A 14,709-nucleotide genomic window follows, 5' to 3' on the forward strand; every position below is an offset into this window, starting at 1 on the left:
ATCTCTTTTGTCCTTCTCTCTATGACTTTTTTATTTCCCATGTAAGTTGTCCCTCTCCCTTTAGTTGTAAAGTGGGAAACATGCTGATTTACAGTTTAGAAAACACAAGTGGACAATCATGTCAAATTTGAATAATGGCACACATACTACTGTCACATAGTCTGGCAGCACCACTTTCACATAGCACAAGATGTGATGTGTCTCACCAATAATTCTACTGACATCAATGTTAGGATTTGAATGGCACCAATAATTCCAAAAGATAGGTACTACCCTTTCCTTATGGAAGGGCACAATTTCATTTTTCACATCTAATGACAAAATATCACAAAAAATATAGGGAAAATTACCAAAATACCCCTCTAATTTGTGGAAATTCCTAAAATACCCCTCAAATTTCAATAATTCCCAAAACATCCCCAATGTTTTGGCATAAATTCCCAAAATGCCCTTCAAATTTTCCAAAATTCCCGAAATACCTCTGGTTACGAAATTAAATTTCTCCAAAGATTAAAAAATTTATAGCTTTTCATAAGAAGACTCATTGCTTATCAATATAAGATGCTAATCCAAAATTTGAGTCGATTATGTAGGCTTTGGAGATGAATTGCTTATTAGCTTTAGACATGATTGCCTTTTTTTGGGAGGTAATTTGTGGCAAATTACATGTTAAACATGCAAAAACGGATCTCAATTATAAAAAAAGAATAAAGATTTAAAAATCTTGAACAATTCAACCAACAAAGATACAAGGGTATTTTGGGAATTTTTGAAATTTGAGGGGTATTTTGAGAATTTCCACAAATTAAAGGGGTATTTTGGTAATTTTCTTACAAATATAAGTCAATTTTTGTAACGAAGCAATATGTTTGTGAATAATTTTTGTAGAACTCCTATTTACAAGCTTAAATTGTGTAGGTAAAAGCATTCTTGGCCACACTTATGGAGAATAGAGATGCATGAAGACTAGAAGACACTTCTATTTTACATACTACTTCCCCATTTCCAATGATATAACATGTTCCTGTTTTGTAAATTAGATGGGCAACTTAAAGTATCCCTTCCATTGGCAAGTACCTTATTTTACTTCCATTTCTTATAGAAGGACAATTTTTTAGACAAGCAAGTCCAATGAAAGATTTATGAAAAATTTGTCCTCTATACCACGAAAAAAATATCTTAAGAAGGAAAGTTGTACATCAAATTTTATTGCTAAAATTTCTACAGTTACATAGAATTTAGAAGAAAATCTCCAATTACTAGAGCTATTATTAGGGTAGGAGGGACACCTAGGATTTAACTATAATCCAATCATCCCCAAAGTTCGTCGCAATGACAATTATCCCCTTAAGCAATCTTTTATAAGGACGCTTTTGTCGTTGCTTTTCTTTCATTTTATTTTGTTTTTCTCCCTTTTTTAGGGGGAGAGAGAGAGAGAGAGAATTCTGACAAGCGAGAGGGTAGAGGGATGCAAAAACATGACTATTAAGGTTGGGACATCATTCATTTACACTTAAAAAATCCTTACCTGTGAAACTCTAAAAAATGAGAGAAAATCTAGGATGATCTCAAAGAGAAAAAGACTGGGTTCAGATTCAACGGGCGGAAATAATAGCTATGTGTAAATCTGTTGTCGCCTAGTGTGAACAATGTTGGAGGAGGAACAGTGAAAAAGCGAAGGGGCATGAGAGAGGCCATCAACTGTTCTGGGGGGGTTCGGAAGAAAAATGGAGGACCCGATGGAAGACTGCCTCAACTCCAACAAATCAAATTTCTACGTGGAGCCTTGACGCCCCTGTGCATTTCTCTTCCACTGCCTAGTCTGAACCGGCCCTAATTAAAGGGGTTCATGCAAAAATGGACCTCTATGGATTGCAATTAGAATTCCCCCAACGTTTTTTCAAATTTTGGCTTACCATAGTATTGTATGTGAAAATAGTTGCAACACTAAATCTATAGCTACACAACTATAGAGAGAGAGAGAGAGAGAGAGAGAGAGAGAGAGAGAGAGAGAAGAAGAAGAAGAAAAAGAAGGAGGAGGTTTAGGGGTGGTAAAATGACAAAAGAGGATTGCTATCTTTTTAGAGAAGATATTTTTAAGGAATAGAAATGTAAAAGTATAGATAAGTGCAGTTTTGTATGGCCTATGGCAATTGTCTAAGACTAGCTCTGTACACTGGTTTGGTAAAGTGAAGCTGAGGAAAAAGATATTTCTCATCCCTCCATGAAAGGTTGCAGCTTCTGGTAGGGTAAAACCCCTAATAAAAATCCGCCCATGGAACTGGAAGGGAGGATGCAACTAGCCTCTTCATAAAATACGTGAGTGCACCAATAGGAGGACACAAAAGCTCAAGTGGTTGGGTGGCTTAGAGCAGTGAGCTCTGCATGCAGACCGTCAGATGCTAGGTTTGAAGCCCCATGGCACAACGATCCTCTTCACGCCCTTCTGTGGTTTGCTTTCCACCCCACTTTTTGATCCACACAAAAAAAGTTGTATGCTCGCGTTTTTGCTACGCTCTATTTTTGAAGCCGCGTCTTTTGCTGCACATTCTCTTTGGACGAGAGCTTTTCAATGAACACCTTGCTACCTAATTCTATCCAACATGTAGGGAGATCACAACATGCCAAGTTACGTGGATCCCTTTTGGGGGTTTTAACCTAGAGAAGCCCAATTTGAGCTAACTTTGAAAGAGAGCTCCATTAAAACTTTTCTCCAAAAGCTTGAAAAAGCTTTAAGTGAGAAAGGTTATAGGTTTTTGGCCCACATTTAGAGGTGTTTGCAAAAGAAGAACACTAAACCCTTTAAAATTTGTAGGTTTTCTCACCTACAAATTTTATCTTAAAAGGTAAATTTCGAATTTTAAAGGTGGGATTACACTAAACCTATGTTTTTCTCAAGCACTGCTTGAAAACATTGAAATTGTTTTGGCCATTTTTATAGTATGTACTAGTACGGCCGGCGACCTCTCTCTCTCTCTCTCTCTCTCTCTCTCTCTCTCTCTCTCTATCTTGCACAAACAACTTTTGGAGTGTAGCCTTCAACTCGTAGCTCTCGACATGTGTAAAGGGCACTCTCACTGCCGTTATAGAGTACATATGGATGATTATGAGAAATGCTTTTTTTTTTAGCAAAATCTGCGAAGATGCCAGGGGGAAGGGGTAACCAACTGAAAGGCAAAAGGGGTTGGAAAGAGAGGGGGATAGTGGCGGCTCTGCCAAAACACCAGAAGTTTGTAAGGATGACGGCGAGCATGCACGACAGGCGGCTGGTCAAGTCGAAAAAGGTAGGGCCAAAAGACGAAACCTTTTTCTTATATTAAGGGCCTACCCTCATCGAATAGCAACGCGACATTGATTAGGTGGCTACCAAATATGTCTCCATTTGGGCTAGAACTGGTGAGAGCTCAATGCCTGGCTTTGGGCTAGAACTGCTGAGAGCTCGATGCCTGGGCGCTGATGAAGCAAAATGATCACGCAGCCCTTGGTGTGAGGAGGAATCTACAAAGATTCCGGCCAATAATGTGTAACAGTTGCCAGGTAAGGGGTGCCAAATTTTCTAGGTTTTATTCTAAATGGTTCGAACCTTTCAGTATATTTTACAAACATTGAAGGCATGTTATAGGACTGCAAGCCTCAAGGTCTTCTTTGTCTGTTCTCTCTCTGCCCATTCAACATGCCAATTCACACTCTCCCGCTCAACATGCCATTGATTGCAAATGAGCAAGAGCGGCAATGTCCATTACTTAGTGAATGCTGCAAGCAGAATGAGAGGCGGGAGCTCTCCATCGATGAGGTGCTGCAGGAATGCGTCGGCGAGTTGGGCCCTTCCCAACTGCTCCATTTCTCGCTTGTCAGCCTGGTGTGGTTCCTACAAGCCATGCTCACCTTCGCCATGGTCTTTGCGGATCGAATCCCCGCGTGGGCATGCGTAGAACAGGGTAGCTCCTCTTGCGTCTCTACCTCTTCGATCTGCTCTCTGGATTCTTCCCAATGGGAGTGGACGGGTGGCATCAGAACATCCACTGTCTCAGAGTGGGGGCTCATCTGCAACAACAGCTACAAAGTGGGCTTGGTTCAGTGCTTGTTCTTCGCAGGTGCATTGCTAGGTATGCGCCATAGTACTGCTTCCAGTCCATAAGAGATGTTCTGGGTTCAAGTCTGGCGAAAGGAGCACATGGTTTGCTTGCATTGCTGGGGCTCAGCTTATTTTAAGCATATGCTCTAGCATTGATCTGCATATTGTGCTTGCGTGGTCATGGATCTCATCCTACTCCCGCGCGCGTGCACACACACCCACAACGCATTACACACTCAAGTACATTTCATTCAGTCCTTGTTTTCTGCTTGTTGTGGTGCCTATGCCGCCGAGTTTCACCATTTACATGCCTCCTTGCAGGCACCGGTGTCTGTGGATGCCTATCAGACTCATTTTTGGGAAGAAAGAAGGTGTTACTTAGTACAAGTTGCCTAGGTTCCATGTTTGGCCTGCTCTCTGCTTTTGCTCCAAGTTTCTGGGTTTATGCAGTGGTGAGAACAGCGACAGGTTTCAGTCTCGGAGGAATGGGCACATGTGCTTTTGTGCTTGCCACAGAGTTGGTGGGACCCTCAAAGAGGGGCCCAGTAAGCATGTCCATCTTCTTCTTCTACTCCTGTGGGATCATACTCCTATCAGCCATTGCCTCCTTTTCTTCTTCCTGGAGACAGCTCTACGTGATCAGCTCAATCCCATTGATCCTCTATTGCCTCCTGATCCTACCTTGGGTGGGGGAGTCTCCCCGTTGGTACCTTGCTCATGGCAAAGCAGATCTGGCTCTTGCCCTCCTCAAACAGGTGGCATCAAGAAATGGTCGAACTATTCCGGAGACGATTGCCCTGAAAGCAGAGCATTTTGATTCGCCACAAGATGTGTCGATGGTCGACACCCCCCGCCTCCTCAAGGCAGCGGGATTGCTTGATATCTTTAAGATCTCCAGTCTTAGGAAAAGAATGTTGAGCTTGCTTTTCATTTGGTTGAGCAATGGGCTGAGCTACTATGGCATTAATTTGAATCTTCCGAATGTGGCAGCAGGTAACATCGCACTTGGTCTTATTCTGAATGCTGTAGGGGAAATGCCAGCATCATTGATCACATCGGTGCTGTTGCAAAAGTATGGGAGGCGACCCGTGCTAGTGCTTGCGCTTCTGGTTTCCGGATTAAGCTGCTTGGGAGGTGCACTGGTGGGGGAGACAAAAGTGAGAATGGGGTGTGGGATGATGGCTATTTTTGGAGTTTCAGCTGCATATAACTTGGTATTCATTTACACAGCAGAGCTTTTCCCAACAGAAGTCAGGAATGCAGCAGTGGGGCTTGCAGCGCAGGCGGCGCAAGTGGGCGCCATAACGGCCGCCTTAGCTGCCACTGCAGCCCGTGTGTATGGATGGCTTCCTTTTAGTGTGTTCGCTGTCATGGCATTGACGAGCTCCTTCCTTGCCTTGTATTTGCCAGAAACACTTGAGAAGCCGATGCACGAGACTATCCAAGGCATGCTAGAATACAAGGATCCTGTCTGATTGCATCTTGCATATTGCCAAGGAGTAGCTAGCATGCAGTGCTTGCCAAGTGCATTGCAGCTAATACATGTGGGATATTGTAGTTGACAATTACAACTGGCCATACACTGTAAGATGTCGATTGCTGCCCGAATACATTCCTGCAATATCTCGAAAGTTGCGAAACAGCATTTTGCATGCATTATGACTGAATATCCATTATTCATAATTCATATCCTACTCGTCCTACTAGAAGCCAAGACAAGAAAAAGTGGACAGCTCAATTCCTTACCAAGACCATTACTTCATAAGTGGCCATCGATTTTTTGGTAATATGTGCTGCCATTCTTGAGTGTGTGCCTAACCAGAAGAAAAAAAGTAGATTTTTCTGGGTTTCTAATAAAACAAGCCTTAGGAGAGAAGAGAGTTAGGGGTACATTTCAAATTTTATTATTTTGGACATTAGTTTGTCAATGGTCTCCTTCCTTCACATATCACAGCCTTACATGGCTTGACTTTCCTTTAACTGTATAATGTACAATATGATATAACCAAAGAGCATATGTAAGAGTGACCACACAAAGTAGTGCGTGTTCCCGATGATAAAGGGGAGGGTCAGTGTTAGAAAAAAACCCGGGGTATAGTGTATTTTAACCAGCTAAAATCTTAAAATCTCGGTTAGGTTTTGAGCTTGCCTTGAAGAAAACTGGCGACTTTACACAAGATTTAGTGTAACTACTGGCAAAAGCTTCAAATTTTGACCAAAAAACGACAGAATTTCAAGTTTGCCCTTATTTCCTTCGGTTAGGAAAAATGTATTTTTCTAGCCCGGGCAAGGGCGATAACACAAACGGGCATAAGCTAAGCTTTCCCTAACAACCTTGTCCTTACTGTTAGCTTAAGATGATACAATACTTAGCAAAAGAGAAGAGGGCTCTACAGAAATAGAGAGCCTCCTCATAATGTGTGTTACAACAATTAGAGACTATTCCCAAGCAAGGGTTTAGGTACAAAGAGTTTTTATCCAAATTACAAAGAGATCAATCTAGAGATTCCATACTACATCACTCTCCAAATTTAAATGAAAATGTGTGACCTCATCAACATTAACTTTTGCTTTACCTTTCTGTTTTGCATTCTCTCCATTAGCTTTGTTTTTGTACTTGAATTGAAGGTGTGTAAATGATTGGTTACTTCCTTTGCATCGAATGCATGTTTTGGCAGGATGCGTCCTTCCCACAAATGTGACGCCTCTTCTTGTGGAAATTGGAATGGAGTAGCAACATATGCCTCTAGAAAATCCTTCTTATCCATCCTCCTGGAGCTTCCTCCCATTGGCTTGCAAAGACTTTATAGCATCCACTAGACAAGGGATGGGATCCCTCTCTTTGAGGAGGACAACAATCACGCGGGGGCCAAGAGTCGTTGATCCCACCGCCCAAGGATCTTAAGGACCTCATGTTACTTAGTGCTATGGAGTGCCTACCCCAATTGAACTCAATTTACAGAGCGTCAGGAGTTAGACTATTCATTGGTTTTGTATGTTGCCTAGTGAGCTACTTAATTAGCAAAAAATGGTTAACCCGGGATCCTTCATTGCAATCTTGAGCATAGAGAGGGGAGTTGCCCTAAATAGATGGTCTATTCACCTAGTGAAGGCTAAAAGCAAAATGTCCTACAGAGGTAGACCTCTTATTTTCTAGAGAGATGAAGAATGTAGGAAATTAGTAAGATTTTTGAATTGGGCCTTAATCACCCACCATGGCTCTAGTATCATTGATTAAAGTGGATTATGGGTAGTAATTGTGACTTCATGAGGTAAAGGGGTCAATTGATTCCAATAAATGATAATAATGAGAGCTTATTTGATTCAACACTGCTAGAATGAGTGTACATTTTAGCCTTTTAAAGGCATGGAGTAGGGGGTTCTTATAACATCATAGGTGATGATAGTTTGGTACGATTTTGTCTATAGTGGGAAGATGGTTTTTTTTTTTTTAGAGAGAGTAGGAACTTGAAATTACAACTCACACACCCGACTCCGTGAGGTGGAGCATCCCAGTCGGTTAAGGGTGGCCAACCCATCATATGGACCATGGGAACAGCCCCTAAGGGCTTCATGTCACACGAGTTGTCAAGGAGGTTTGAACCCAAGACCTTGGACACAAGAGGCTCTTGCTCTATCAACTGAGCTAGCACTCGTTGACAGTGGGAAGATGGTTGCTTCTCGTAGACGAGGAAATCCTTTACTTGGGTAACCTTTACTGAGTTTCTCATGGGCATCATGTTGGTTGCGTAAGAAGTAGCAAGAGGTAGCGATGGGGTTCTGCAAAGAAGAGAGAGAGAGAGAGAGAGAGAGAGAGAGAGAGAGAGAGAAAATGTACGCAGAAGCCTTGCGTGTACAAAATCGATGTACACAAAAAAAAACATAAGTCAATGTTATATACCTTTAAGGTATGGGGTGTGTTCACATTCAGAGTTAGTGATGTGAGTTTTTACATAATGGGGGAGAGGAGGGCCTTTACACCCAACAACCACCCACTTAAAGGCCCGAAGTGGTACCTTTAAGCTAACCAACTCCCACTTTGCAAGACTCTTAGTGAGAGCATATGCAAGGTTATCTTGGGTTTCGATCTTAGTCAGTGTGACAAGACCATCAGCCAAGACCTATCGTATGAAATGGTATCGAACATCTATGTGTTTGGTACGAGCATGAAACATGGCATTCTTGGCCAAATATACTGCACTCTGGCTATCATAATCAAGCATTGAAGCACGTGCAAGAAGACCAAAATCTCTGACTAGACGGCCAAGCCAAACAGCTTCTTTGGCAGCCAATGTGACTGAAAAATACTCAGCCTTTGTAGTACTCAATGCCACTATTTTTTGTAGTCTTGAACACCAAGAAATCGCCCCACCAGCAAGAGTGAAGACATACCCAATGGTGGATTTCCGAGTGTCAAGATCTCGTGCCATGTCTGAATCATAGAATCCTCACAATTCCAATGTACCCTTTCCCTAGCATATACATTTCTCATGTGTACCTTTCGAGTGCCAAGATCTCCTACCATGTCTAAGTCATAAAACCCTCACAATTCCAATGTACCCATTTCGAAGCATATACATTTCTCATGTGTACCTTTTAAGTACCGAAAACGCATTTCATTGCTTCCCGTTGTGGTTTTCTAGGATTAGACACAAATCTACTGACAACTCCCAATGCATGAGAAATGTCAGGCAGTGTGGCAACCATGGCATACATTAAATATCCACAATGTCAAGCCTAGGGTAAGACCATGTGGCAGGCCAAGGGCCATGACATACATGCGGTCAAGGGGGCTCTATTATTAGCAGACAGGGCCTATATAGGGTGTGGTCGGGTGGAGAGATGCATAGTCTAGTCCCCTCAGTCTCACATTGGTATCAGAGCTCAGGGGATACGGGAGCTGTGGAGGAGGGGGAAAGCAGAGGTGGTGGTTGGTCGTGGCTTACATGTTCTCTCTCTCTCTCTCTCTCTCTCTCTCTCTCTCTCTCTCTCTCTCTCTCTCTCTCTCTCTCTCTCTCTCCTTTCTGCATGCGAGTTTCCATGGTAGGGACATAGCCGCAGGAAATACTTCCTTACTGGCAGAATTAGACGCTATGGGAACGAGCTCTTGAGGCAGGAACCCTGCTCAACCGACCTATGTGGGGAAAGATGAGGCTGCCCTTGATGTGATCGCCCAGGCCTCGGGACTATTTTTGTCACTGTCAGAGATCCGGGAGGCTCAATCTTGACCCCTCATGCCTTCCCCCCTTCATTGTCTATCGCTTTTTGCCATCGCTATGTTTCTTTTTCCCCTTCACACAAACCGGCGCCCTAACTTGGGCACCCTCCCCACACAAGCAGCATGACCCACGATAGGGCTCTGCATGGTGGGTAGGTTTGGGATCAAAGGGCCGTAACCGGCCAAGTCGATCGCATGGAAGATTTGGCAAGATGCTTGTAATACTAATCCATGGCGAGCGAAACTTGCTAAAGGCAAATAGAGGAGAGGGGGGGGGTAAGAGGAAATAACTCATATGTATAAACCAAACGCATTTCGCTATATTAGCTCATCAGTGGTGCATATAAAAAAGGGAGGGAGGAAGGGGTATAAGTAGGGTGCCATGGTTCAAAAAACTATACAAAGTACCATAGTAATGGAGGAGAGGCTAGTTTGGAAGGTGAGTAATTCCTCTTTAAATGTGGGGGGTACAGGCAAAAAAGGTGAGAAAAGCTTTTAGGTGGGAGGCATAAGAAGGGAGTACAAGTGCTAAGGGGCTATTTAAGTTATTGAGGGCCTTGAAAGAGACGCTAGTCAACAAAGTTAAATGAGCCAAAAAATGAGAAAAGATTTGGAAAAGGATATAGGAGGGAAAAAAGGGGTGGAAGAGTTTATGGAGGAGAGGGTAGCATGGTTAGGTAGGGTCGGGTTTGGTACGGTTGGGTTTGAGGAAGAGGAAGGTGCCAAGGTTTGGAGCATTGAGTCAACATACAATAGGTTTAGGAACGTGTGCGAGCTCGGGATCATTTTTGAGAAGCTTTGTGAGTGGTTTGTTGATGGTGCGGGAGAGGTTTATAGTGCGGGTAAGGGGAGAGAAGGAAATTTTTACAATGGTTGGTGAAAGCTTGGTTTTATGCATTTTACAAAGTAGAGATGGTCTAACTTCATAAGAAACATAGAGGAAACAAGCTTCCAGAAGAGAGGGGGGATAGCCTTTAGCTCTAAGCCTTGCATAAAAAAGGTTTCGCATAGTGATAAAGCCCAAAACAGAGCTTTCTTGAATAATGTACCTTTTGAGTTCTGAAAGGATGAAAGCAATTTTTTGGTGCGTAGGATGCCAAGACTGCCAAGGTATGTAGTTGTACGCGTTGAGGCTTTTTTGGTGACAATGTGAATCCAACAAACCAAAGGTGGCAAATAAGGATCCTTTGTAGAAGTGGATATCCAAGATAAAAGCTTCTTGAGAGGAGATGGAGGAGGATATTTTGATATGTTCTTGGAGGGGATGTCCATAGCTTAGAAGAAGCTTTTTTAGGCCGGAAGCAGGGCCCATCCCAAATGCCAAAGGCATCGGCGATGAATCTTTTCAAATAAAGAAGGGAAGGGGAGGTGAGTAGCTTCATGCCTTCTTCCAAGGAACAAAGAAAAAGGCAAGCGTATACTATTGCAAAATTTGATCCCATTGCTATGCCTTTGGTTTGATACCAAACTTCTCCTTTGAAAGAGAGATAGTGATGATTGAGGATGAGTGAGGGTAGGGACATAATGAAGTGCACTTTCGGAGAGGGAAAAACATCCTGGATGGAATTTTTGAGAGCTAAGAGTCCTTCTATAATGGGGATGCTAGGATAGAGGGACTCTACATCAAAGCAGAATAGGATAATATAGGGAGGAAAGGGGGTGGATATGAGGTCCAAGATAAGGGAGTGGGAATCTTTCAGGTGTTGTTTTTTGGATAGGGTAGAGTTGCGCGTGGAGCCATTTGGAGGCATTTTCTAAAACATATCCTTTGTAGGAACAAATGGAGCGGCCTACAAGGAAGGGTTTATGAATTTTGGGTAGGAGAAAAAAGGGGCAAGGTTTAGGTTTATCTTGAGAAGAGGAGAGGATGAAATCCTTCTCATTGCTAGAGAGAAAGGGGTAGCCCAAAATCATCGAGGTGAGGAGGGAGGCAACAAAGGCTAGAGGAGGGGAAGAGATCTTGGAGTAGGTAACGGGGTCCATGAGGTGGCGAAGGGATTCTTTATCATACCAATCTTTGGAGACAACAACAAGTCCAAGGTTTTTATCTGCAGGTTTGATAACAATGTTTTGGTTATTCTTTAAGGAAGAAAGGGCATTAATAAGGGAAGGTTTGGTACGGAAAGGAGGAATAAAGGAGAGAAGAGAATTGAGGAGAGTGAACACATGATTGAAGGAAAAGTTAAGAGAGGAGGAAGGTGAAGGTGGATTCCAAGTGGGATTGGGAATAGAAAGAGAGAGGTTAGAGGGAGGGGAAGAGTTTTTAAAGAACATTTTAAGATGGAGGTTCCTTTGTAAATTAGAGTAGGCTTTAAGTATGGAAATTGAAAGGGATGGAGGAGAAGGAGGGATATAATTGAGCCCAAGCCCTAAGAGTTTATGCTCGGAGGAAGAGAGAGGGTGACAAGAGAGGTTGTGTGAAGAGAGGTTAGTAATCTTGTTTTCAAGCGTGAAGGTAGAAAAATTGCTTAGAACCAAAATTTTAAAGAGGTGAGGATTAGTTAGAGGAAGCCAAAATTTATGACGCTTTTTTCCCGAGTGGGAGGGATGAGGGAGGAGAGGGAAAGTACATGGAGGAGTGGTCCAAAGGTGAGGAAAAAGGGGGGGTTTAGGGAAGAGCAAGTGGACCCAAGAGGTAAGGTGCTCTAGCCCTAGTTCGTCCTCCTCCATTGCAAGTTTTTTGAGCCTTTGGGTAGGCTAAACTTGGGATGTAGAGGTTTGGTATGGGGTAAGCGGGAGGGTTTAGGGCAAGGAGAAATGAGAGGTAGTTGGGAGTTTGGAGGAGAGAGGGTAAAAGAGAAGGGTTGCTAGAGGTGGGAGAGGGATTCTTTGGAGTGTTTAAAATGGGGAGATTACAAGGGGGGGAGGAGTGGTGGGGGTAAAAGGTAGGAGGGGAGGTTTTAGGTTTCTTAAATGGTTGTCGAGTGAATTCTTCATGGGATTTTTTAGCCAAGGGAGGGATTGGTTTGAAAGGTTTGGCTTGGAAGGAGGAGGGCTTTGGGTGGGTAGAGAGGTGAGGGTGCTTGGGGAAAGAAAGTTTGAGAGGTGGTGAGAGGAGTTTCTTCATTTAGGCGGTGACCTCGTGTTGTACCAATACACCCACCGTTTCCTCTTTAGGTAGGGATTCCACCTCTTCTAGGAGGGAGATTTGTGATCTCTTCCTAGCACCATGAGCCGCCATGCTTAAGGAAGAGGCTAAGTGAGTTTGAAGAATTTCATTTTGTAGGAGTGTATCAAACTCGAGAAGTTTTTCTCCAAACAAGGAGTTGGTTGTGCCAAGCCGAAGGTAGCACTCTAGGGAAGGAGATGGGTGCAAGCTTTTTAGTGAGCTCTAGAAGCCTCTCTTCCACAATATCGTGGTAATCATCAAAGCTTTTTTGAAGATTCTTAATGAGCAAAGATTGTTCTTGGATGTATGCTTTAGTGCAATCTAGTTGAAATTTTATTTTAAGTGCCTCAAGTTTAGTGCTTAAAAGCGCTTGTGCATGAATGTCTTCTAAGGCAAGACGAGGTGTTTTCATACAAAGACTATGAGGGGCCTTTTGGTTAGCGTGAAGGTTTTGAAGGTGTGTGAGATGGGATTTGGCTTTGTTAAGCTTGAGATTAAGGGTTTTAAATTCTTCCAAAGAAAGGGATACAATTTTGTTAAACTCCAAGGGTTTCTCTATGACGGGTAGGATGGGGAGGGATGGTGGGTAGGGAGAAAGACCCGAAGAAGTAGCCGAGAGAGACCCGAAGGAAGAGGGGAAGGTAAGGGGAGGATTAGTGAGGACGCCACTTTGAGAAAGATTGGCAAAAATACCACCTTGGCTAGGATAGGGGAGACTCGTAAAGCCATGCTTGGAGGAGCTAGCCAAACCGGAATGAATAAAAAGGGAGGGGTTGTTCTTGCCGTGGTTGTTGGTAGAAGGGATAGAGAGTTGATCGAGATCCTCGATTGGTAGGTTTGCGGTGAGCCCCAAAATTTCCTCCGAGCTAAACAAAGTCTTTTTAGAAGAGGTAATGGAAGGGGTAGAGGTTAACATTGGAGTGGTTGGGCTTGAAGAGGGAGGGTTGATGAGGCTAGCCGCCGAGACGAAGCCGGGAAAGTCTGCCACGTCCACGGGTGGGGGTTGGGAAGCCATAATGGGAGAGGGTGTAACATGGTTTGAAGGAGTTGCCATCCCGGTTGCGAAGGGTGGATCGGTGGACAGAATACCGGGGGTATCGTCCATGGCCATTGTTGTGGGAACGAGAGCTAAGGAAGAGGTGGAGGGGTAGGGAGGGGGGGCAGCCATCTTGGGTGAATGCCCTTAAGGATATTGTAGTCGAAAAAAACGGGGGGAGAGAGAGGGCTCTGTCAAAGCCTCCGCAGTCCGTTGAAAGCGCCGTCGTCCGTAGAAGCCGCCTAGCTTGTTGAAGTCGCCCTTGACTGGTTGTAGCCACCGCTTGAGCGAGCACAGCTTTTAAAGTTGTAGCCGTTTCCTTGTAGCCGCCATCAACGAGCAGGGCGCCGCGTGGCGGGCCATTTCCTGGTAGCAGCCACCCACTGGGTGAGTAGGGTGTCGCGTGCAGGACTCCGCGTGCAGGGCTGCCTTGCCGGGCTTCTGAAGCAATGTTCGCTCTGCAGTCGCCAAACAAAGCCAGCAGGCTGCTGAGCGCAGGGTTGTTTATGCGGGATGTCAATAAAACGCCTACTGTATTGCTGTCGCTGTATTGCTATAGCAGCTATAATGCCGTAGGGACGCCGCCGTTGGATGGTTGTTGTATTGTTGTAGCTGATGTATTGCCGTAGGGCCGTCGCCACCAGCTGTCTTGAAGATGCCGCACCCGCTGTTCATGCCCGCGTGCTCGTAGTACCCGTTTGACACCTGGTTGTGACGCGGACTCAGTCACCTGGTTGTTGCCTGGTTGTCGCCCAGTATGACACAGCCGTGCTGCCTGGTTGTCGCCTAGTATGACACAGCCGTGCCGCCGACGTGGTTGTCGCCTCTTTGTCGACTAGTACGACACAACTGTGCCGTCAAACGTGGCCACCCGGTTGCAGCCGTGGGCAGAGCCTGGCCTGGTAGGTGTGCGGGAGGATTTACCCCACCGGCGCTGCGTGTAATGAGTCTGTTGCAGCCGTCGCCTAGCCGTCGGGAGGTTGGAGCAAGTATGACGGTGAACTGCAGGCAAGTGTGGAGGTGTGGGCCCGTTTGCAAGAGGCAGTGAGCCGGTGCACTGGAGTGGATGACAGTAGGTGCGAGGATGCGAAGGTGTGTGTATGTGAGGTAGCGTGGCAGTGCTTAAGGCTGCTATACTGTAAGCATGGTGCGAGCAAGGGGTAGAGGTTGCACAGGGGCACGAAGAAGCCAAGGTTGCGAGCTGTGAGCACGAAGGAGCGAAGGGGTGTACAGCGCGAATTAAAGGAAGTGCAGACTGCCTATCGCCGCCA

The 14,709-nt window shown here is 44.6% G+C and overlaps 1 protein-coding gene across 1 annotated transcript; it reads left to right on the plus strand.

Annotated features, from left to right (window-relative positions):
* Positions 1-3,400: 3,400 nt before the first annotated feature.
* Positions 3,401-5,987, plus strand: LOC147450885 (organic cation/carnitine transporter 4-like). The gene is made up of 3 exons (XM_086519878.1): positions 3,401-3,537; positions 3,623-4,106; positions 4,397-5,987. Exons 1-3 carry the CDS (start codon positions 3,457-3,459, stop codon positions 5,548-5,550), a joined length of 1,719 nt encoding a protein of 572 aa, XP_086376004.1. The 5' UTR covers positions 3,401-3,456; the 3' UTR covers positions 5,551-5,987.
* Positions 5,988-14,709: the final 8,722 nt, after the last annotated feature.

This window comes from Adiantum capillus-veneris, chromosome 9 (genome assembly GCF_014529385.1).
Source record: "Adiantum capillus-veneris isolate H3 chromosome 9, ASM1452938v2, whole genome shotgun sequence".
Taxonomy (NCBI): domain Eukaryota; kingdom Viridiplantae; phylum Streptophyta; class Polypodiopsida; order Polypodiales; family Pteridaceae; genus Adiantum; species Adiantum capillus-veneris.

Excerpts from the sequence above, each read along its gene's own strand:
- LOC147450885 (XM_086519878.1), top strand. The coding sequence starts at position 3,457 with ATGAAGCAAAATGATCACGCAGCCCTTGGTGTGAGGAGGAATCTACAA. Across the intron at positions 3,538-3,622 it reads TAATGTGTAACAGTTGCCAG|GACTGCAAGCCTCAAGGTCT; the intron begins GTAAGGGGTGCC and ends GGCATGTTATAG. Across the intron at positions 4,107-4,396 it reads CTTCGCAGGTGCATTGCTAG|GCACCGGTGTCTGTGGATGC; the intron begins GTATGCGCCATA and ends GCCTCCTTGCAG.